At 51.6% G+C, this 24161-nt stretch overlaps 1 protein-coding gene across 1 annotated transcript in view; it reads right to left on the minus strand.

Moving 5' to 3' along the window:
- ACAP1 (ArfGAP with coiled-coil, ankyrin repeat and PH domains 1) overlaps positions 1-24161 on the minus strand; it is a 48882-nt gene that overhangs the window by 24264 nt on the left and 457 nt on the right. The window contains exons 2-10 of the mRNA XM_053360621.1: positions 16489-16546; positions 12939-13058; positions 8974-9027; positions 8525-8583; positions 6931-7114; positions 5506-5550; positions 4611-4706; positions 3028-3102; positions 2131-2240 (exon numbers count right to left, since the gene is read on the minus strand). Of these exons, the coding sequence (XP_053216596.1) occupies positions 2131-2240; positions 3028-3102; positions 4611-4706; positions 5506-5550; positions 6931-7114; positions 8525-8583; positions 8974-9027; positions 12939-13058; positions 16489-16546 (801 nt within the window). The remainder of the gene's footprint in view (positions 1-2130; positions 2241-3027; positions 3103-4610; positions 4707-5505; positions 5551-6930; positions 7115-8524; positions 8584-8973; positions 9028-12938; positions 13059-16488; positions 16547-24161) is intronic.

The raw sequence follows: 24161 nt of genomic DNA on the forward strand, positions 1-24161 counted from the left end.
AGTGCCGGTAAGAGTGGGCGGCGGGGGTCGCCGCGGGCCAAATAAACGAGTCCCTCGGCCCTTATCCGGCCCGCGGGCCTTAGTTTGGGGACCCCTGAAAACGCACCAACAACTGAACTTAAACATGGAGAGTGTAATGCCAACAAAAGATGTTTAAAGACTGTCTAAGGCAAATCTAAAAAAAAATAGTATAAACGCCGACAACTGGGAAGCACTGGCCTGCGAGTGCTCCAGTTGGAGAACAGTCTTTACCAAAGGTGTCGTGGGCTTTGAAGACACTCGAACTCAGGACACAAGGGAGAAACGTGCTACCTTTACTCAGAAGAAACTGACTGGACCTCCGAGGTCTAGTCAATTTCACTTCTAAGGAAAACAACGGTGGCTTAGAGCAATAAAGATTCGGCAGCAATATTTTCAAGGAAAACAAGATGTTCTTGAATCGGGGGTAAGTCTCGCTCAGCGGGGGACGGACAGACGGTAACCTGTGCTTTTCTTTCCAAAACCTAAAAGCACAGGTATGTCCTGACCCTTGCAAATACTTTCAGAATAATGAGAGGCTGCAAAAACTGCTCCAGGTATTGGAAGGAGGGGGCAGATTATACGCCTCGGGCACTAGCCAATAGGTGCTGATCCTGCACTCAGATAACGTGTATCGATTACACCACAGACAGTCATGTTGCTGGGGGGCTGGTTATGGCTTGGAGGGCTGTGAAGATCTGCAAATCCAGTTTGGCCACAGGCCACTGGGTTAGCGGGGGAGGGAAGGGATGGCGCCGGAACGTGAGTAACCAGAGCAGTTGGCAACTCAGGCTGCAACCTGCTCATGAGGAATGTAAGGAAAGCCTTGCAGGTGGATCATGCCCAGCATTCTGTTCTCACTGTGACCAGCCAGAGGCCTAGCAGACCCTGCAAGCAGCAACAACAGAGTGCAACGCAAACCAGTGAAGGCGGTGAAGGTCCCGTGTGAGTGTCTGGAGGCGGTTGGAGGATGGATGGCGGCTAACAGATTGAGGTTGAATCCTGACAAGACAGAAGTACTTTTTTTGCGGGACAGGAGGCGGGCAGGTGTGGAGGATTCCCTGGTCCTGAATGGGGTAACTGTGCCCCTGAAGGACCAGGTGCACAGCCTGGGAGTCATTCTGGACTCACCGCTGTCCATGGAGGCGCAGGTCAGTTCTGTGTCCAGGGCAGCTGTTTACCAGCTCCATCTGGTGCCCAGGATGAGACCCTCCCTGCCCACAGACTGTCTCACCAGAGTGGTGCATGCTCTGGTTATCTCCCACTTGGACTACTGCAATGCGCTCTACGTGGGGCTACCTTTGAAGGTGACCCGGAAACTACAACTAATCCAGAATGCGGCAGCTAGACTGGGAACTGGGAGTGGCTGCCAAGACCACATAACACCGGTCTTGAAAAACCTAAATTGGCTCCCAGGACATTTCTGAGCACAATTCAAAGTGTTGGTGCTGACCTAGAAAGCCCTAAACGGCCTCAAAGGCCCAGTAGACCTGAAGGAGCGTCTCCACCTCCATCGTTCAGCCCGGACACTGAGGTCCAGCTCCGAGGGCCTTCTGGCGGTTCCCTCCCTTAGGGAAGTGTTGTCACGGGGAACCAGGCAGAGGGCCTTCTTGGTGGTGGCGTGGTGGTGGTTTTCCCAGCCACTCTGGGCGGCTTCCAACAAAGATTAAAAATACAATAAAACACCAGTCATTAAAAACTTCCCTAAACAGGGCTGCCTTCAGATGTCGTCTAAACGTCCGATAGTTACTTATCTCTTTGACATCTGGTGGGAGGGCGTTCCACAGGGCGGGTGCTACCGCCGAGAAGGCCCTCTGCCTGGTTCCCTGTAACTTGGCTTCTCACAGCAAGGGAACCACCAGAAGGCCCTTGGAGGCATACAGGTCTACTGGGCCTTTGAGGCCGTTTAGGGCTTTCAAGGTCAGCACCAACACTTTGAATTGTGCTCGGAAACGTACTGTAAACTGTGTTTCCTCTGTGCATCCCCAAACGTTTATTGAGGTTGGAGATAACTTCAATAAACAGTGTCCTCAAACCTCACCCGTCCTTCTAGAGAGGGTGGCAGACAGGAGCGCCGCAAGGTGCGTGTAGAAGACGGGGAGCCTTGCTCACCTGCTCCAGGTCTTGAAGGCGTTGCTGGCCCTTTTGTAGAGGTAGCCTTCCATCACCACCCCTCCGGGCTCCGTACGGACCTCGGGAACAACGTCTTCCTGGGACAGGTCCTGGGGAAGAATGGGAGGCGGGCAGACCCACCTAATTAAAGAAAAGATGCCCAAAGACAAAGCCCAGCCACATGCTCCGAAAGTCAATGCGAGTGTTAACCTATTAAAGGTAATGGTAAAGAGACCCCTGACCATTAGGTCCAGTCGTGGCCGACTCTGGGGTTGCGGCGCTCATCTCGCTTTACTGGCCGAGGGAGCCGGCGTCATGTGGCCAGCATGACTAAGCCGCTTCTGGCGAACCAGAGCAGCACACGGAAACGCCATTTACCTTCCCACTGGAGCAGTACCTCTTTATCTACTTGCACTGGCATGCTTTCGAACTGCTATGTGGGCAGGATCTGGGACCAAACAATGGAAGCTCACCCCGTCACGAGGATTCGAACCGCCGACCTTCTGATCAGCAAGCCCTAGGCTCTGTGGTTTAACCCACAGCGCCACCCGCGTCCCTGTTAACCTATTGCTACGGTTCTATTCTTCTGATTTTGCCCAAGCCCCGCCCCTTGCTCCTAGACTCCTCCCACCCACAAGCCCCACCCTGTGCTGTTCCGCCCACTGCCACAAACTCCACCCCTTCGCCCACAAGCTCCACCCACACTCCAAGTCTCAGGCGCTCCCCTGCCAAGCCCAGCCGACTGCATTTCGGAACCCCGCCCCGCACTCCAAGACTCCTCCCACCTGTCCCAAGCCCCGCCCCATAGAACTTCTCCAAGCAGAAGCTCCGCCTCCCCTAACTGGGCGGCTTCCGTAAGGCAAAACTGAGGCACACACACACACACAGTGCTCAAACCTTTTGCTTGATCACGGTGTGCCTCTGCTCCATGTCTCGCTTCTCTCGGGCCGACTCCAGGACCAACTGATCGAGCTGGAGAAAGAGAGGGAGGGGAAATGAGGCCGGACGCCTGGGTCCCTTTCTCACACAAAAGTTTGCCCGGCATTCCCACCCCCCTTCCAGCACACCGGACTGGGGAGGGAGGCCCATTCCAGCCAAAACAACAGATCTGGGGTCACCCTGCATGTCGCTTCCGCCAGGAAGACGGTGGAGCGAGATTTGAACTCAGAATAACCATAACTAGGGGGGAAACAGATTTGAAAGGAGTTTAAGGGAGGCGCATGGAAGGCTGAAAGGATGATGGGAGTCAATAATAATAATAATAATAATAAATTTTATTTATATCCCGCCCTCCCCAGCCGAAGCCGGGCTCAGAGCGGCTAACAACAGTAAAATGATAAAACATTCTAAAATCATTTCATTATAAATGATTGACGGTTCGCCGATCTCCACATGTACTACAAATCCCATCATCCTGAGTCAGCTCAGCCGATCGCCCTGGATGATGGGAGCTGCAGCCCAACAGCAACCCAAGGTTGAAGAACGCTGGCTCAGAGCAGCCTTTGCCAACCTGGTATGCTCCATATGTTTGGGCTGCGCTGGAGCATGGGACTTGTAGTCCAACATCGGGAGGCTATCACATCGGCCAAGGCTGTAACAGCCTTCCGGAGGGCTTCCCGCACTAGGGGAGCAACACCTGAAATAATCCACACCACACCTGTGGGAGTCACTTGCCACTGACCCTTACAGCTGCACCGCCGGCCATGTCAGGGTCCTAGTCCTCATTATGGGCTTGGAGAACGCAGAATCAGAAACCCCCAGTTCCAGCATTTTCTTTCCAACATCCAAATCGTTTCCACCCGCCTCCAAGCTTTCCCTCTCGCCGGTCTTGCGATCACAGGCACTCTGCAAAGAATCTCCTATCGAACAAGCTGCCTACCTCGAAAATTCAGAAGCAGAGCTCAGAGGTTGCCGCATTTCGGCAGCCGGCATGGAATCTGAATTCCTGCATCCTGTTTTGATCCGATTCTTCTTTGCTGACAGGGCTGGTTCCCCAGCCTCCCACCGCCCAAGTCAGCTTCCTCCCTCTCCCTCTCCAGCAGTTTCCAGGAGGCAAACAGGAGAAAATCATAGCGAGAAGTCTGCTGAATCAGGCCAGCGGCCCATCTAGCCCAGCAATCAGGATTCGAACTCAAGAGCGATTCCCCTGTCCTGCGGTTTCCAGCAAACCACATCCAGAAGCTTTTCCTGCTTCTGACAGTGGCGACAGAGCATAGGCACTGCGGCTGGTAAACATCAATAGCTCCCTCTCCTCCTCCGTGAATTTATCCAATCCTCTTTTACAACCCATCCAGTGGCAGGGAGTTCCGCAGTCTAACTGGGTATCTGTCCTAAATCTTCCAATGCTCAGCTTTGTCAGTTTGTCTTTGAGTTCCAGTGTTATGGAAGAGGAAGGAGAATGTTATCTCTTTCCTGCCCGCCCATCTCCCCACCGCTTCCTTCGAACCCAGCACCCTCCCGGGACTCCTCCGGGCGCTCACCTGAGCTGCCAGGTCCTTGCGATACTGCTCCAGCCGCTTCGCCGTCTGGAACCCCTGCTCCAGGTAGAACGACTGAGCCTCCATGAACGTCAACATCTGGAAAAACAGGAAGCAGCTGCTGAAGTTACCAGCGTTCGCACCCGGCTCTTTGGCCGAAAAGAGCGACGTGCTATACGGCCGGTTAAAATGAGACAGCCCCGAAGGCAGGCTTATAATCTTCAACAAAGAAAAGCACGACACGCAAGGAAAGGGGTACAGGGAGGGAAGAGGAAGAAAGCAAACTCGGGCACAGATTCCTAAATAGTTTTTGGCATAATCAGCAGGCGTAGAAAATGGTTTGGGGTTGGAGCTGGTCTGTTGGCAAAGCACCAAACTTTTAGAAGACATCTGAAGGCAGCCCTGTTTAGGGAAGCTTTTAGTGTTTAATAGGTTATTGTATTTTAGTGTTCTGTTGGAAGCCGCCCAGAGTGGAAACCCAGCCAGATGGGCGGGGTAATAATAATAATAATAATAATAATAATAATAATAATAATAATTAGCTATGATTTTAAAAGAAAAAGGTTCGGGGGTCCAGGGTTGCCTAGAAGCCGCCGTTTTTGACTAGGAAAGCCTAGACAAGTGGGAGATGGCTATAACTGGTTATCGTGGGGCAGGGGGAACTCTGGGTATGCTCAGAGGTACCCTCATTTCTGCATGTGCTTCAGACTTAAGCCTGAAAACAGGCTGAGGTTGAATTGAGGGTGAGCGACCCAGTTTTTCCATTGCACCTGCCAGCTACCCACACATTACAGGTGCACAGCCAAAGAACCAGGATTTAACCCCTTGGTCCATAGCTGGCTGGGGCTGATGGGAGCTGTAGTCTAAAACTTCTGGCTGGCCAACACTGGCTACTCACAAACTTCAGGATCTCAAACTTCTTCTTCGACTGGATCACGTTGATCTGAAAGACAGAGAAGAATTCTTTTTGCCATTTTTCTTTTTGCAATTTTTCTTCTTATTTTTTCTTTTTTCTTTTCCCCTTTTCTCTTTTTTGTTCTTCTTTTTATATGTGTGTGCTTATCTGAAAAAATAGGTATGCATTTGTATGTATTTTGTAATAATTATGTTAAATAAAATTTAATATTTATATTTAAATTAAAAAAAAGAAAGACACAGAAGCCCGTTCCGTCGCTTCGGTCCTTCGTCCTCTGCTCCCAAGCGTGGGGTTCGCCCAGAGACCCTCTCCCAACTTTCATTTTATCCTTTTTAAAAATTTCTCGCACGTCTACTCTTGCCTTTCCTACAAGGACCTCCAGGTGACACACGTGATTTTTTCCGGCCTGCCTTTTCTCCGCACAGCCGCCCTGCAGGGCAGGCCGAGAGGGTGACAGGGCAGGCGACTGAAGCCTAGGCTCACCCAGCAAACTTTAATTATGACAAAAGTGTGTATTGGCAATAAGCGATACGAAATCGAAATGTCGAATAGACGGGAGGCGGGGAATTTAGTGTTAAGAGCAATTTATGTTTTATTGTTGGTTAAGAAAATGATGTGTCTGTGGTTATTCCTGTGCGTCATTTGGTATTTCTGTTTTCTCTTTCTTCTTCTCTTCTTGCTGTATCAACAAAAATAAATAAATAACCAAAAAAGGGGAGCCCCGCCCCTTTGCCCCGCCCACTTCCCCTGGCTCCGCCCCCAAATGCCACCCCAAGGAGGTTGACCCGAAGGGAACGCCCTCCTTGCATTGGGAAAGGCCCTCCAAGACCCAGGCCAAATCAGACAGGAGGGGGAATCCGCTGGGTCCTGACGCTCTCCCCCAGAGCCATAGGACCATAGCTGTCAATTTACAGATTTGAAAATAAGGGCCCAGCAGCCTCAAAAATAAGGGATCAGCAGCCAAAATAAGGGATTTTAGTCAATCAGCAGCCAAACGAAGCCTCAAGCGGTGGTTCCCACAGCGCAGCAACCCGGCAAAGGGGACGCAGCAAGGAAAACCACCGTCACCTCTCCGCTGGGAAGCGCTGAGCAAAGGCGAGTCCCCAGGCAACGCGGCCGATTTGATTGGCACAAGGCACGCAAGTTCCACCCCCCCAGTCGTTCTTAGACTTCTTATTGGGTGAGCAACGCAGCCAAGCAACACATTTGGAGCCTCCCTCCTCCCTGGCCGGCAGGGAGGGAGGGAGAGGAGCTGCTTCCTTTGAAACCCGGGAAATTTAAGGGACATCATCAATAAGGGACAGCAGCGGGACACGGCGCTGGGATAAGGGACTGTCCCGCCAAATAAGGGACGGTTGACAACTTTGGAAAGGACCCAGGAGTCCGAGCTGCCCGCCAGCGGCCCACCTGCAGCACGTAGTCGAGGGCTCGGGCGCGGAAGGTGGTTCGGGCGGCTTTCAGGGCGACCACGGCCTCCTCAGCCTCATGGTGGCGCCGCCGTGGCACCTCAGCGTTGTGGTGCAGTGCGCTGGCGAGGCTTTCGCTGCCGCGTTCGAATTCCTTCCGGGTCTCCTTGAACTGCTTCATGTCCCTGAAACACACGTCGCCGACGTTGCCGTCATATCGCAAAACGGCAAGGAGACATATTGGATTGGGGGAAAACCCCACCCTTTCTGGAGACGTGAGGGGGTTGGGATGGATGAGCTTTGGAGGCCCCATCCCAGCTCTACAATTCCACACGGTTGGATTACATCAGAGGTCATACCCCTCAACTTTTGTAGCTACCCAGAGTGGCTGCGGTAACCCAGTTAGATGGGTGAAGTACAAATAATAAAATAAATAAAATAAAATAAAATAAAATAAAATAAAATAAAATAATAAGCCCCGTAGCAGAGGCCCCACACTCCTCTTTCGCACTGTACGTAATAAATGTATGCCAATCTACCAAAAATGTTTACTAAAATCTATGGGACAATTAGCTGAAAGGTTTCACCTCTCAGGAACTCCTGGCCTAATAATAATACTAATAATAAATTTTATTAATAATAAATTTTATTTATACCTTGCCCTCTCCGGCCAGAGCCGGGTTCAGGGTGGCTAACACCAGTAAAATCTGGCGCTGACAGCTGCTAAAACCACAACTGCCCACAAAATCTAAAGCTTTACATCTGGGGTCAGCAAACTTTTTCAGCAGAGGGCCAGTCCACTGTCCCTCAGTCCTTGTGGGGGGCCGGACTGTATTTTGGGGAAAAAAAGATTAAATTCCTATGCCCCACAAATAACCCAGAGGTGCATTTTAAATAAAAGGACACATTCTACTCATGTAAAAACATGCTGATTCCTGGACCGTCCGCAGGCCGGATTGAGAAGGCGATTGGGCCGGATCCGGGCCCCGGGCCTTAGTTTGCCTACCCATGCTTTACATGCATTACTGGGAACCAGGCAGAGGGCCTTCTTGGTGGTGGCACCCTCCCTGTGGAACGCCCTCCCACCAGATGTCAAAGAGAACAACTACCAGACTTTTAGAAGAAACCTGAAGGGAGCCCTGTTTAGGGAAGCTTTTAATGTTTGATGCATTACAGTATTTTAATATTTTCGTTGGAAGCCGCCCAGGGTGGCTGGGGTATAAATAAATTATTATTATTATTATTATTATTATTATTATTATTATTATGGCTTGCAATTTTCTCTTTCATGGTGAAGGGCTCCGGAAAGTGTTAGCTGGGTGTTTGCAGCAACAGCAGCTGCAAAAAAAGAACCTTACACGCTCGAGGTGTACATGTGATCTGTGGGACTCACCGCCACAGGATGTGGGAGCGGCTATTGAATCCACCCTCAAAGACCAAACACAGCACGGGGCATACAAGAAAGGTTCGACACCCTCCCCCTTTGAAACGCAAAACTGCCCCCACCTGGTCAACCGGTAGCTGCCTTCCTTCTGGTACCCCCGCCCCACAAAAAACCGACCCTTCGGAGCGGGCGCCCCAATCACAATACATACTCTTTCAACAGACTCTGCAGCTGATGTTTGAGGGACTGTTGCGTCGTATCCAGCAGCTCCTACGACAAAGAAAGGCAGGAAAATAATAGGGCCGGAGTTCACCTCCAAGCAGGGCTGCTGCCAGTCCGTGTAGGGACTATTGAGCTATCAGATCAGCATAAGGCAGCTTCCTCTACTGGGTTAGGACCAGAGCTTACGGATCTCTGCCTCCTTTGCGCATGGAAAAGTCCCGGGTCCGACCCCTGCTATGGCCAGCCAGGTTGGGAATCTCCCTTCACCGAGAGCTGCTGCGAGCCAGTGCAGGCTAGATGGACCGGTGGTCTCGACTCCTTCCTAGGTTCTCACCCTCTCCCCACCCACATTTGGAGGGTGACAGAGTGGCTGAGCACCCTTTGGGAAAGAGGAAGGCGCAGGAGGAGGGCGACGGAAAGACGGGTGACGCCGCTCACCTCGTGGCCGTCAATCATCTTCTTCAAGCTCTCGGAAAACTTCTCAAGGCACTCCTGGAAAACAAGGGGAACCGCAGGGTTGGAAGGGAGGGCCCTCCAAAGGTCATCCAGCCCAACCCCTCCTGCGACGCGGGAGCAAATCAAGCAAGGAAGAGAGGCGTTTGGGAGAGGGCAAAGAGTTTGGGATCTCCCGGTACCCCTGCTTACGATCTGGGGATCAGAGCAGAGACGGAAGGCCCGTTGCAGGCTGGAATCTGCAACGCCTTCTCCGCTAGCCCCAATTTTTTTAAAAAAACCAAGTTTCTAGATCTCATTGTTTTCCCCCGTAATTCTTTTTCAGAGCTTGTAGTGGGCTGCAGAAATATCCAAGCAGGCTCCAAATTTAGAGGCTGACCTGAACGCCCCCCCTCCGCACCCCCAGGTTTAAGCATTTCCCGTTTTGCCCGCCACAAACAGCCCTCGGTTTGCTCAGAGGGAAGTGGAAGTGCTGCTGTTTGACTTGAAACCACCACATCTAATGCAAAAGCCCTTTCGGTCCGGCTACTCATGACAAAGTGGCGGGAAAGCGATGTGCGGTCACCTAAACACCCCCCCAACACACATGCGGCAAAAACACGCAGCGGCGGTGTGCGTCAGTGTAGCTTCCTGCACACGCCATACATTCAACGCTCACCGGGATGAGTGTTCAGACCCCTGGGCTCTCACTTGTGGGGTGCCTCAGGGTTCTGTCCTCTCCCCCATGCTTTTCAACATCTATATGAAGCCGCTGGGAGAGATTATCAGGGGGTTTGGACTGGGTGTTCATCAATATGCGGATGATACCCAGCTCTACCTCTCTTTTAAATCGGAACCAGTGAAGGTGGTGAAGGTCCTGTGTGAGTGTCTGGAGGCGGCTGGAGGATGGATGGCGGCTAACAAATTGAGGTTGAATCCTGACAAGCCTGAAGTACTGTTTTGGGGAAACAGGGGGCGGGCGGGTGTGGGGGACTCCCTGGTCCTGAATGGGGTAACTGTGCCCCTGAAGGACCAGGTACGCAGCCTGGGAGTCATTTTCGACTCACAGCTGTCCATGGAGGCGCAGGTCAATTCTATGTCCAGGGTGGCTGTCTACCAGCTCCATCTGGTACGCAGGATGAGACCTTCCCTGCCCGCAGACTATCTTGCCAGAGTGGTGCAGACTCTAGTTATCTCCCGCTTGGACTACTGCAATGTGCTCTACGTGGGGCTACCTCTGAAGGTGACTCGGAAACTGCAATTAATGCAGAATGCGGCAGCTAGACTGGGGACTAGGAGTGGCTGCCTGGACCACATAACACCGGTCCTGAGAGATCTGAATTGGCTCCCAGTAAGTTTCTGAGCACAATTCAAAGTGTTGGTGCTGACCTTGAAAGCCATAAACGGCCTTGGTCCAGTAGACCTGAAGGAGCATCTCCACCCCCATCATTCAGCCCGGACACTGAGGTCCAGCGCCGAGGGCCTTCTGGCGGTTCCCTCCCTGTGAGAAGCCTTGCCAGATGGGCGGGGTATAAATTTTTATTATTATTATTATTATTATTATTATTATTATTATTATTATTATTACAACTCCCCCCCCAAAAAAGGAAACCTGGGAACTGCAGTTTGCTGCGGGTGCTGGGAGTTATAGTTCCGCGAAGGGGAGTACTACAGTTCCCAGGTTGCTCTCGGGGGGGGGGGGAGTCATGCGCTTTAAGTGCATGGTGTCGCACACAGCCTGTTTCCTATGTTCCTCTTTCAGGCTGTTGCTCTGCGGTAGGACACATGCCTGGAATGCAGAAGGTTTCGGGTTCAATCCCCAACAGCACATCCGGGTAGGGCTGGCAAAAAGACTTGAAATCTTAGAGAGTTGCTGCTAGCTACATACCGTATTTTTCACTCTATAGGACGCACTTTTCCCCCTCCAAAAATGAAGAGGAAATGTGTGTGCGTCCTATGGAGCGAATGCAGGCTCCTTGGCTTCAGCGATAGCAACACGAAGCCTCCAAAGCGCAATGGGAGCACTCCCTCCGCGCTCCGGAGGCTTTGCGTTGTTTTCGCTGAAGCCTGGAGAGCGAGAAGGGTCGGTGCGCAGCAACCCCTCTCCTTCTCCAGGCTTCAGGGATAGCCGCCTGAAGCCTGCGGAGCGCAGCGCGAGTTCTCCTGGCTTCAACAAAAGGAACCCAAAGCCTGCGGAGCGCAGCGGAAACTCGGGCTGCGCTCCGAAGGCTTCAGGGATCTTTGAGTCCCCACAAGCCTTTGCACTGCTCCCCGACCTGGTCTTTGAGGCTGGCAGTGGCGGAAAGCAGCGCTTCCGCCCGCCAGCCCCAAAGAGCAGGTCAAAAGGAACCCGAAGCCTCCGGAGCCCAGTGGGAAATCCCCCGACCCTCCGAAGGCTTCAGGTTGCCTTCACTGAAGGCGACTGAACACACCTTGAACGCACCGAATGCACCTTGTTTTAGAAGGGGAGAAGAAGAAAAAAAATTCTCCCGCTCTCTGCGCAGCGCCCCTTCAGCAAAGCGGGAGGAGAAATGGAAGGGGCCCTGTTTCTCCTGCCCCTTTGCTGAAGGGGCGCTGAGCAGAGAGGGGGAGAATTTTTTTTCTGGTTCTCCCCCTCTAAAACAAGGGGCGTCCTATGGTTGGGTGCGTCCTATAGAGCGAAAAATACAGTAGGTGGCAACAAAACAGTTTCCATCTCTTTTTAGTTCAGCACCGATTTTAAAGTTTTATGCGGACATTTTAAAAAAACTTTTTTTAAAAGGCTTCTACTGATAGTACTAATTTCAGGTAGGTAGCCGTGCTGGTTCTGACGCAGTCGAAATAAAAATAATAAAAAATAAAAAATTGTCCAGTAGCACCTTAGAGACCAGCTAAGTTTGTTCTGGTATAAGCTTTCTGAAGAAGTGTGCATGCACACGAAAGCACCCAGAACAAACTTAATTGGTCTCTGAGGTGCTACTGGACAATTTTTTAATTCTTTATTATTTTTATTTTGATAGTTCCTGTTACACAAAAATCCCCAAATGGGTCCGAACTTCAGTGTCTAAAACTCCTGGTAGAGATCACGCCAAATTCTGTGCGACTGCCATAAAACTTAGGGAACAAGCTGTACTACCAAAATGATTAAGGTTTTAAATGATAATTTTAGGTTATATTTGAGCGATCAAGGTTTAATATATATTTTTTAACTGCCGCTATATCTGAATTGTCTCTGTTATACCCAATTGCAATTCAATGTATTCCTGTTGTGTTTTATGATTTTCCTGATATCGTAAGTGACCTGGAATTGGTCTGTGATTGTAATAATAAAATTCTATTCTATTTTGATAGTTCTCTTGTTTCAATCTCACATAAATCGCTTTGGGGGTTTGTTGCTGTTTTAAAAAACACTCAAGCGGCGTGTAAAATTTACAGAGTAAAAGAAATAAATAAGAAACGCCGCGTCAGGTGGAACCTGAGAGATGGGGCTTCCCTAGGCCCCAGGCACTCGCCAGCGAAGGGCACTCTGCGCGTGCTCAGAGGCACTGCCTTGGCACAGCTAAGCCCCCGGCTGTGAAAACAGGTTCTAAGGGGTGGAAAACCGGCTCCAGGTCACCCTGTTGCCCTGCCCCACTCCCAGACCTCAAATAAAATGGCGCAATTAGGTGATTAACGATGTTTACCTGCACCCGGTCACCTCACCACTAAGCCAATGCCCCCCCCCCGAAAAAAGGTGTGCCCAAAAATCACAGCTCCTCTCGTGACCCCCCCAGGCCTCGGCAAAACCCGTCTTTCAAGCCCAGTGGCTCGGCAAACGCCGGGCAGGCTAGCTCAGGCAACAAAAGCAACCTTTCCACTTTCCCACCCCACATTCAAACGAAATGCCCCTCCACCTTGGTATCTGGGCTCGCACACCTTTCCTCTTCCCTCCTCCTCCGCCTTTCCTCCAGGCACGACCGCCCGTTTCCCCCACACACACACAGAAAACTTACGCTCATCATGGTGTCCCCCGGGGAATTCTGAGACAGCTCCTGGACCCCGGAGACGAAATTCTTGCTGTGGGCGCAGTATTGCCGCCCCGAATCCAGCATCGTGGTACAGAGTTTGAGGAGCTGGGTGGGTGGGTAGGAGAGAGGGGGCAAGGAACAGGGAGGTCAGGCGACGCGAAAGACGGGAAGGGGTGCTAGCCAACAACAGCCCGCTGCCCGGGAAGGCAGACAAACGCCCCTCCCCATGTGGAAATCTCAGCTTTCCCTCCCTCACAGCTCATTTGTACTGCAAATAATAATAATAATAATAATAATAATAATAATATTTTTTACCCCGCCCGCCCCGGGCTCAGGGGGGCTAACACCAATAAAATCACAGTAAAAATCCAATAGGGGGAAAAGAAAAAAAACCAATTTAAAATACAGGTTAAAATGCAATTTAAAACGCAGCCTCGTTTTAAAAGTAGCCGATAAATCAAGACCGTAAGGGGAGGGAAACATAAGGGTCAGACTGAGTCCAAACCAAAGGCCAGGTGGAACAGACCCCATTGCTCATGGTCCGTACGAATCGACAGCCCCCAGTGGCTTCAGACATCCCATAATAGCACATCTCTTTGCCCAGGAGTTCCCTGTCCCATAAGACCGGACCCTGTCGCTACCGAATTTCTGTTCTTACGATGCGGTTCGTATACAAGCCACAAGCTTTACACAGCCGTGAATAAGCAATGATGATATTTTGTTTATTCGTTGCAACCCCACCAAAGAGCTCAAGATGGCAGCTACTTGGCCCATCTCCCAAATTATTCCGCACAACAACCTTGCGAGGTAGGCCGGGAGAGGCAGTTAAGGGTCATGGCTGCGTGGAGATTTGAACCCAGGTCTCCCAAGGTCCCGGCCCAACACTCTAACCGCTACATTGCAAACCGCCCTTTGGTCCTGGGTGAAAGGCAGTGCAAAATTCAATAAATAATAATACACCACACTGAGTAGGCAAGGAAATCGAGTCCAGTGGGACTTGGCAGGGCTTGTGAATAAATAAGGATGCTGCAAAGCCGTCCTCTTTCTGCACTGGAGGAGGATGGACCAGATCCAGCTCTCGAATTCTAGGATCCCTCGTGTTTAAACACAGCACGCTTGTATTTAAGAGGTTGGGATCCGACGGCATTCATGACGCCACAGGAATCCCATCAGTCTGCAAAGCCAGAGGCCGACTGAGTTGCAGGCTGGAGTCCGCCTGTGCCTGAACAACCACAGATTCTCCCCACAGATTCTCACAGCCTATGCCCACCTTACAAGGTTGTTGTGAAGAAGACGAGGATCAGGGGAGAGAGAACCACAAGTTCCTCCGAGGAAAAACAGGATCTTTAAAAATGGAAATTCGGGTGGGGAAAAAGTGTGTGTGTGTGTGTGTACACACACACACACAGTCATACCTCGGGTTAGGGACGCAGGTGGCGCTGTGGGTTAAACCACAGAGCCTAGGACTTGCCGATCAGAAGGTCAGCGGTTCGAATCCCTGCGACGGGGTGGGCTCCCGTTACTCGGTCCCTTCTCCTCCCAACTTAGCAGGTCGAAAGCACTCCAAGTGCAAGTAGATAAAGAGGTACCACTCCGGCGGGAAGGTAAACAGCGTTTCCGTGCGCTGCTCTGGTTCGCCAGAAGCGGCTTAGTCCTGCCGACCACATGACCCGGAAGCTGTACGCCGGCTCCCTCGGCCAGTAAAGCGAGATGAGCGCCGCAACCCCAGAGTCGGTCACGACTGGACCTAACGGTCAGGAGTTCCTTTACCTTTACCTCGGGTTACAGACACTTCAGGTTGTGTTTTTTCAGGTTAAGGACCCGCCAAAACCCAGAAGTACCGGAACAGGTTACTTCTGGGTTTCGGCGGTTGCGCATGCGCAGAAGCACTAAATTGCGCTTTGCGCATAAGTGCTGAATCGCAAACCACGCGTGCGCAGATGCGCCGCTGCCAGTTGCGAATGTCCATCCCGCACAGATCACGTTTGCAACCCGAGTGTCCACTGTACAGTGGTACCTCGGAAGCCAAACAGGATCCATTCCAGAAGTCCATTTGACTTCCAAAACGTTCGGAAACCAAGGCGCGGCTTCCGATTGGCTGTAGGAAGCACCTCCTGCAGCCAATTGGAACCCAAGGAGGACATTCGGGTTCCAAAGATCGTTCGCAAACTGGAACACTCACTTCTGGGTTTGCGGCGTTCGGGAGCCAAAAATTTGACTCGCAAGGCATTCAGGATCCGAGGTATGACTGTATTTTTAAAATCAGGGATGAGAACAAATGCAGAATATTCCCTGTTCACCGCCCCCACTTCCATTTCTCTTCCCCTACGCGGTCTCCCCTCTGTTGCATTTTATTACTACAGTGGACGCTCGGGTTGCGAACGTGCAATGGGTTGCGATTCAGCGCTTCTGCGCAAAGCGCGATTTAGCACTTCTGCGCATGTACTGTTCCGGTACTTCCGGGTTTCAGCAGGTCTGTAGCCCGAAAAAACGCAACCTGAAGCATCTGCAACCCGAGGTATGACTGTATTTCAAACGACAGTTGTTTTTGCCTTCCAGGGCCTGCACAGTGTGGGCCCCAGATACAGTGGTGCCTCGCAAGACGAACGCCTCGCAAAACGAAAAACTCGCAAGACGAAAGAGTTTTCCGTTTTTGAGTCGTTCCGCAAGACGAATTTCCCTATGGGCTTGCTTCGCAAGAAGAAAGCCCATAGGGAAATCCTCCGGGACCTCTTTTAAATGCTGGCCATCGGGAGCAAAGACTTTCGCCCACCGCCGGCCTTCACAAGAGGTCCTGGACCTCTTCTGAAGGCCGGCGGGGGGCAAAAGTCTTTGCTCCCCCCGCCTGCCTTCCCGGGACAGCGGAGACTTCTCCGCTGTCCCGGGGCAATCTGAAAATGCTGGCGGGCGGCAGCAAAGGCTTCGCTGCCGCCCACCAGCATTTTAAAATCTCCCCGGGACAGCGAAGAAGTCTCCGCTGTCCCGGGGGCTTTTAAAATGCTGGCAGTCGGGAGGAAAGCCCTCCTGTCCCCGGAGCTTGCGGGGTGGGAGGTGGGGAGAAGGGCTTTTCTTCCCACCGCCAGCCTTCAGAACAGCCTTCTGAAGGCTGGCGGTGGGAAGAAAAGCCCTTGTCCCCCCCCAGCCTTCAGAAGAGGTCGGGGGACAGACTGTCCCCGGACCTGGTCTGAAGGCGGTTTCCATAGGAACGCATTGATTGATTTTCAATGCATTCCTATGGGAAACCGTGCTTCGCAAGACGAAAAACTCGCAAGAAGAAAAAACTTGCGGAACGAATTAATTTCGTCTTGCGGGGCACCACTGTAGGTCTAAGGTTGCTTCATCCCATGTGACCCCAAAGGCCTGCCCCGCCCTGAGTTTTTACAGTCGTGTCAACAAGTTTTTCTGCTCCAGCTTGTGGGGAAGAATTTGCCCTTTCCCCAGCAGCAAGGCCTTCTCTTGACAAGCGAAGGAGCCCTTTGCAAAGTCTCCCACCGCACAGCCCGGCACCCTTGCAAGCCGATCACCGCTTCCTCACCTTTTCCAGCTGAGACTCCAAGGCAGAGACCTCCGTTTCCACCGTCTCAATGGCAGCCCTGAGGTTGGGGGGCGAAGGAAATAAGAGGGAGAGGGGAAATATCAGCACAGGTGCGTAACTGGGATTTAACACAGGTTCAAGGTCTGCATCTGGACGCGGGTGGCACTGTGGGTAAAACCTCAGCGCCTAGGACTTGCCGATCGCATGGTCGGCGGTTCGAATCCCCGCGGCGGGGTGCGCTCCCGTCGTTCGGTCCCAGCGCCTGCCAACCTAGCAGTTCGAAAGCACCTCCGGGTGCAAGTAGATAAATAGGGACCGCTTACCAGCGGGAAGGTAAACGGCGTTTCCGTGTGCTGCGCTGGCTCGCCAGATGCAGCTTTGTCACACTGGCCACGTGACCCGGAAGTGTCTCCAGACAGCACTGGCCCCCGGCCTCTAGAGTGAGATGAGCGCACAACCCTAGAGTCGGACACGACTGGCCCGTACGGGCAGGGGTACCTTTACCTTTACCTTTTATCAAAGTCTGCATCAGCCACAGACTCACTACTATTGATTGATTGATTGATTGATTGATTGATTGATTGATTGCCCACCCATCTGGCTGAGTTTCCCCAGCCACACTGGGCAGCTCCCAATCGCGTGTTATAAACAATACAGGATTAGATATTAAAAACTTCCCTAAACAGGGCTGCCTTCAGATGTCTTTTAAAGATAAGATAGCTGCTTCTCGCAGGGAGGGAACTGCCAGAAGGGCTTTGGAACTGGACCTCAGTGTCTGGGCTGGACAATGGGGGTGGAGATTCTCCTTCAGGTCTACTGGGCCTTTGAGGCCGTTTAGGGCTTTCAAGGTCCGCACCAACACTTTGAATTGTGCTCGGAAATGTATTGGGAGCCAATGTAGGTCTTTCAAGACCGGCGTTATGTGGTCCCAGCGGCCGCTCCCAGTCCCCAGTCTGGCTGCCACATTCTGGATTAGTTGTAGTTTCGGGGTCACCTTCAAAGGTAGCCCCACGTAGAGCGCATTGCAGTAGTCCAAGCGAGAGATCACCAGAGCATGCACCACTGTGGAGAGACAGTCTGCGGGCAGGTAGGGTCTCATCCTCCGTCCCAGATGGAGCTGGCAGACAGCTGCCCTGGACACAGAACTGACCCGTGCCTCCATGGACAGCGGTGAGTCCAAAATGACTCCCAGGCTGCGCACCTGGTCCTTCAGGGGCACAGTTGCCCCATTCAGGACCAGGGAGTCCTCCACACCCGCCCGCTTCCTGTCCCCCCAAAACAGTACTTCTGTCTTGTACCTGGCCTGGGGGAAACCATTCACTCTGTCTCTATTTCCCACTTTACGTATGAAGATTATACCAGTTGCTGGAAACTGCGGAAGGCAGAGAGTGCTCTCACACTCAGATCTCGCTTCCCAGCGTCTCTATGAGGCAATTGTTTAGCACCAGAGTATCACCTCCCATTTTATCCCTTCCACTGGCAAACGGGTCTTGCCATCAAAAAGCTCTTCCTAATGTTCCCTCAGAATCGCCCTTCTTGAAACTTGAATCCATTGGATTGGGTCCTAGCCTCCGAAGCAGGCCATGGGGCAGCCCTCCAGATAATTGAAGATTTCTCTCATATCTCCTCTCAGCCTCCAATTTTTCGGGCAAAACATACCCAGCTCCTTCAACCACTCCTCATATGGCTCGGTTTCCAGACCCTTGATCACCTTGGTCGCCCTCCTCTGCACACCTTCCAGCAGGCTCTGCTTTTTAAAATTATGTATTTTATCAGATCCCGCAGGGCCCTGGTCTCATGAGACAGAGCGTTCCACCAGGCCGGGGCCAGTGTTGAAAAGGCCCTGGCTCTGGTTGACGCTAATCTGACTTCCTTATGGCCTGGGACCTCTAAAGGTAAAGGGACCTCTGACCGTTAGATTCAGTCGTGGCCGACTCTGGGGTTGCGGTGCTCATCTCCTTTACTGGCCGAGGGAGCCGGCGTACAGCTTCCAGGTCATGTGGCCAGGAGGACTAAGCCGCTTCTGGCGAACCAGAGCAGCGCACGAAAATGCCATTTACCTTCCCGCCAGAGCTGTACCTCTTTATCTACTTGCACTTTACGTGCTTTCAAACTGCTAGGTTGGCAGGAGCTGGAACAGAGCAACAGGAGCTCACCCCGTCGTGGGGATTCGAACAGCCGACCTTCTGATCAGCAAGCCCTAGGCTCAGTGGTTTAACCCACAGCGCCACCCGCATCCCTGACCTGGGTCCTCTAGGGTGTTGCTATTTATGGACCTTAAGGTCTTCCGTGGGGCATACCAGGTAGCAGGAGAGGAACTTGCAAGAAAAGACCATCTATACAGGAGCTAGGAAGGCGAGCCCAGGAGCGAAGCTTAGGGGCTGAGTAGCATTTTAGTAGCACCTCCGTTCTTCTCTGCCAACCCTGAAAGCTGCGTTGCGGTCGCTTCGCAAGCTTCCTGCCTCGGCCGGCGTTGCGACCACTTCCTGCCAGTTGCCTGGAAACCTCTCCTATCCACAGCGAACTGGTTTTGCCACACACGAAGAGACGTTCTCAGAGTGACAAGCGACTACTATTATTTATTAAATTTGCATGCCCCTCTATACCCGTAGGTCTCAGGGCAGCCTGCAACACAAAACTGCAACATTAAAACCAACAACAGACACACACAATATAAAAGGCCCCGTCTGCACCATGGCTTCCCCCTCCTCCTGCCCAAGGAATCCTGGGAATTGTAGTTTGCTAAGGGTGCCGAGACCCTTAAAAAGCAGACATCACCTAACAAAGGTCCGTATAGTTAAAGCTATGGTTTTCCCAGTAGTGATGTATGGAAGTGAGAGCTGGACCATAAAGAAGGCTCATCGCCGAAGAATTGATGCTTTTGAATTATGGTGCTGGAGGAGACTCTGGAGAGTCCCATGGACTGCAAGAAGATCAAACCTCTCCATTCTGAAGGAAATCAGCCCTGAGTGCTCACTGGAAGGACAGATCCTGAAGCTGAGGCTCCAAGACTTTGGCCACCTCATGAGAAGAGAAGTCTCTCTGGAAAAGACCCTGATGTTGGGAAAGATGGAGGGCACAAGGAGAAGGGGACGACAGAGGACGAGATGGTGGGACAGTGTTCTCGAAGCTACCAGCATGAGTTTGGCCAGACTGCGGGAGGTAGTGGAAGACAGGAGGGCCTGGCGTGCTCTGGTCCAGGGGTCACGAAGAGGCGGACACGACTAAACAACTCAACAACAACAACAAAGGTTGCCAAGAGTTGCCATGGTTTTCAGGACCCGTCTGAGTCTTGCGATTGTTGTTCTGTTTTTAATGCTGCGTTTTCTCGTGATATGTGGAAAATTTGGGATTGGCTTTCGCAGCCCAACTCTCCATCTGGGCGTTTGGTGTCTCCTAAGTCCACAGTCGGCAATGAGTGGAAGGCAACCCCTAATTTTTCCATATAACAAATGCCATGACCCACCCTGGGACCTTGGGGTGAAGGGAAGGTAATAAGTAAATAAGTAAATGAGAGACGACCCCCGTGCATAGCAGGGGGTTGGGCTAGATGACCGTACGGGTCCCTTTGAACTCTATAATTCTATTATTCAAATCCTAGAGTGGTTCAACAATCAATCAATCAATCAATCAATCAATCATAATAATAGTAATAATAGTAATAATAATAATTTATTTGTACCCCGCCCATCTGTCTGGGTTTCCCCAGCCACTCTGGGCGGCTTCCAGCAAAGATTAAAAATACATTAAAATGTCACACATTTTAAAAACATCCCTGAACAGGGCTTCCTTCCAGAGATCTGTGAATAGGCAGGACTCCCAGCACCCAGAACAAACTAGAGTTCCCAAGATTCTTTTGGGGGGGAGAAAAACCTGACTGCTGCTTTAAATCTTCAGTGTATCGGTCCGACTACAATTTCTATGTTACAAGGACCTCTGCAAAGAGTCAGGAATAAACTCTTCCAGGCCACGGCTTAGAACTGCAAACAGGCCACTGAGATATCACAAATATTGGCTTTTTAAAAAATTGCCAAGTCTTCCTTGGAACGGGCATTTTGATGACAGAGGCATCGTACGGAGGCTGCAAAATTGGGTGAGGAGGAGCACACATCCCATAATAAGACACCCACCCTAAGCAGCACACTCATGCATGTGGTCTGGTAGGCCGGAATAAATAATAATAATAATAATAATAATAATAATAATAATAATAATAATGTATACCCCAGCCATCTGGCTGGGCTTCCCCAGCTACTCTGAGTGGCTTCCAACAAAATATTAAAATACAGTATCGCATCAAACATTAAAAGCTTCCCTAAACAGGGCTGCCTTCAGATGTCTTCTAAAAGTCTGGTAGTTGTTGTTCTCTTTGACATCTGGTGGGAGGGAGTTCCACAGGGCGGGCGCCACCACCGAGAAGGCCCTCAGCAGGGAGACCAACAAGAGGCCTGATTCCCAAATTTTGCCTGGTTTCTGGCTTTTACTTGAGTTACCTAGATTGGAGGTGCTCTGTAAGTACCTCCAAACTGGGTTCCCACTCCAGCTGCGCAACACGGGCCATTTCAAGATGGCCGCCGCGCACACGTCCCCCACAATGCACCGGGGCTATGGCTGAAACCGGAGCAGAGGAAACTCAGAAGAGGCTCCGACGAGGAGGGAAGTGTGGCAAAACCACAGGAAGCTAGGAGGAAGGCAGCAAGGAGGACGGGCATCAAACACAAAACACGAGTTTGACGATGCTGCGACACACCCAAAAAAAAGTGTGTGTGTGTGTGTTTTGTGGAAAGAGAGAGAAAGACAGCCCAGCCTTTCTCAGCTGGGAAAAGAGAAGCATTTTTAAAACCACCCACTGGGCGTCCCACCAGAGGAAAATTGTGGCAGAACATCCTACAAGTGGAAATCAGTGACGCCTGGAAATAATCTCTCATGTCCCAGCCACACACAGCTGGAGAATGGAAACCGTGAGGAGACCGTCTGTGACTCTCAGGGCCATGTTCACGTTCAAAGAGATTTCACTCTGAGAAGGCGTTGCTTCCCCCAGAATCCTGGGAACTGTAGTTTGGTGAAGGGCGCCGAGAGCCATTGGGAGACCCCTATTCCCCCCTCCCCAGAGTTCCCTGGGAGGTGGGATTGATGTGTCAAACTGGCATGGCTTCCCCCAAGGAATCCTGGGAGCTGTAGTTTGGTGAAGGGCACCGAGAGTGTTGCCATATTTCCCCTCCGAGAGCTATAATTCCCAGAGCTCCCTCAGAAGAGAGGCTGACTGCTAAACCGTTCTGGGAATCGTAGCAACGTGAGGAGAAATAAAGGGCTCTCCTAGCAACTCTCATCAGCCTTAAACTCCCAGAAGTCTCTGGGGGAAGCCATGGCGGTTTGAAGTGTTGCCATATAAAGCAGGATCAGACCACTTTACGCAGTCATGGCTTCCCCCCCAAAGAATTATGGGAGCTGAGAGTCGGGAGCTGGCTCCTATTTCCCACTCAGAGAGCGAATCTTCCCAGAATTCCCCGGTTGAACCATCATGGCTTCCCCCAAGGAATTCTGGGAGCTGTAGTTTGGTTAAGAGTGCTGAGCGCTGTCAGGTGAGCCTCACCCACAGAGCTACAATTCCCAGAGCGGTTTAACAGCCAGTCACTCTTTCCCAGGGAACTCTGGGAGTTGCAGTTCTGTAAGGGTGTGCCTAACAACTACGAGCACCCTTCTCAAACTACAGTTCCCAGGATTCCTTGGGTGGGTGGGAGAAACCATGGCTGTTTAAAGCAACATGATATTGCTGGTGGGGCCTGGCGAAAAGGCTTTTGAGTCCCTCAGCTCTGAAAAATATACAGCCAACGCCGTCTTCCTCTGTACCACCAGAGAAGACCCTGGGGAGTTGGGGTTCTCCAACAGATTCACCCCTCAAAACATCACTGCTCCACACGGGTGTTTCGGGCCAGCCCGAACCGCAATGCTTCAGGGCCGGATCATCATCATCATTTATAATTTGTATCCCGCCTTTCTATCTTCCAATACTCAAGGCGGTTTACAAGTTGAAGAAACAAAAAAATGTACATCTTATAAAAATCTAATGCAATACAAAAATGTGATCATAAAACATAACTTTAAAATAGGCAGCCTACATCAAAAGAGTCACATTCAACAATCAATTAGAATAGTATAAAATAATAATGTCAACATATAAAAGTTAAACAGATATCCACTCGACGGATGTGCTTCTCTGCAGAAAGCGGCCCCAAATTTCACACAAATACAGTGATACCTCAGGTTAAGTACTTAATTCATTCCGGAGGTCCGTACTTAACCTGAAACTGTTCTTAACCTGAAGCACCACTTTAGCTAATGGGGCCTCCTGCTGCTGCCGTGCCGTTGGAGCACGATTTCTGTTCTCATCCTGAAGGAAAGTTCTTAACCTGAAGCTCTATTTGTGGGTTAGCGGAGTCTGTAACCTGAAACATATGTAACCTGAAGCGTATGTAACCCGAGGTACCACTGTACATCCCAGGCACAGAATATGGGGCAACGGTGACTGCCTCACACTGAAACGTGACAGCTTAGGGGTTTTTTTGGGCCCAAGCAACCCCAGGAACGCTTTCTAGCCTTGCCCCAGTTATCACTTCCTGCCTCCTCGCCCCAGCGTGAGGTCTGCGCTCCCATGTGTACAGGCCGGAAACTCCTGCTAGTGGGGTGTTTTTTTTTTGAGGGGGGGAGAAGGGGGCACTACCAAAACCACACCACTAGAAATAGCCCGCAGTCTTACACCTGCTCTGCCGGATTCTGAAACGCTGAGTGTGGTGCTAGCTCTTCCATTACAGTTTAGGCGCCCTGAGCACAGCAGCCCTGACAACTGGGGTTGCCAACTTACCGCCTCTCACCCAAAAATCACCCCCCCTCCACAAGCCTATCCTGCTCCTGTGCCATTAAGGGCGTGTAACCAAACAGAAAGGAACAGGCCAATTCCTGCAGCGACCATTGCTGATAAAGACACAGGAGCAGAGAGCTGGTTGAAAAGTTGGCAACCCCACCAGCAGCTCGATTTGCTTCACAGTATCATCTCCACACTGTCCCCTGTCCGCCCCCCCCCAGCCCCCAATTTAGTAGTATTTTACACACACACTTCTCCTGCCTCTTCCTGCACTCTTGGACTCCTTTTGTAGCCTGGTGCAAAGGAGAGAAGTGGGGAGGAAAGGGCCCCCCAAAGGGAGGCAAAAACAAGCCCCCCCCAAAATGGCAGCTCTCCCCTTATCATGAGATTCCTGCACGGCAGGGGGTTGGACTAGATGACCCTAAGGGTCCCTATATGTTTGGAGAAATCCCCCCCACCTTCGGAAAAGGAGAAAGAGCTATTGACTCCCTTCCATTCCTTAATATTTATCCCATCATTTAGGGTTCGCCACCGAAGCCCCAACACTTCTCCCTCTTCCGGACCCCGCCAGTTGGGTCTTTAGCCGCCCCCTCTGCTCTCACCACTAGGCGACACTTCCTCCCCTTCTCCAACAACGCAGCCCAGCCCTCCCTCCCCAAGCGAAAACTCTCCTTCTGAGTTTGTTTGACAGAAAGGAAGGCCCGGGACGTCCTCTTTCCAAGGCCGGAGAAACTGCCGGCTCGTCTCCAGCCAGTGGAGGAGGCAGGCGGGTGGCGGGCCGGAGGAGGGAGGCGGGCGAAGGCAGGCAGCG

Source organism: Podarcis raffonei, chromosome 13, assembly GCF_027172205.1.
Source record: "Podarcis raffonei isolate rPodRaf1 chromosome 13, rPodRaf1.pri, whole genome shotgun sequence".
NCBI lineage: Eukaryota > Metazoa > Chordata > Lepidosauria > Squamata > Lacertidae > Podarcis > Podarcis raffonei.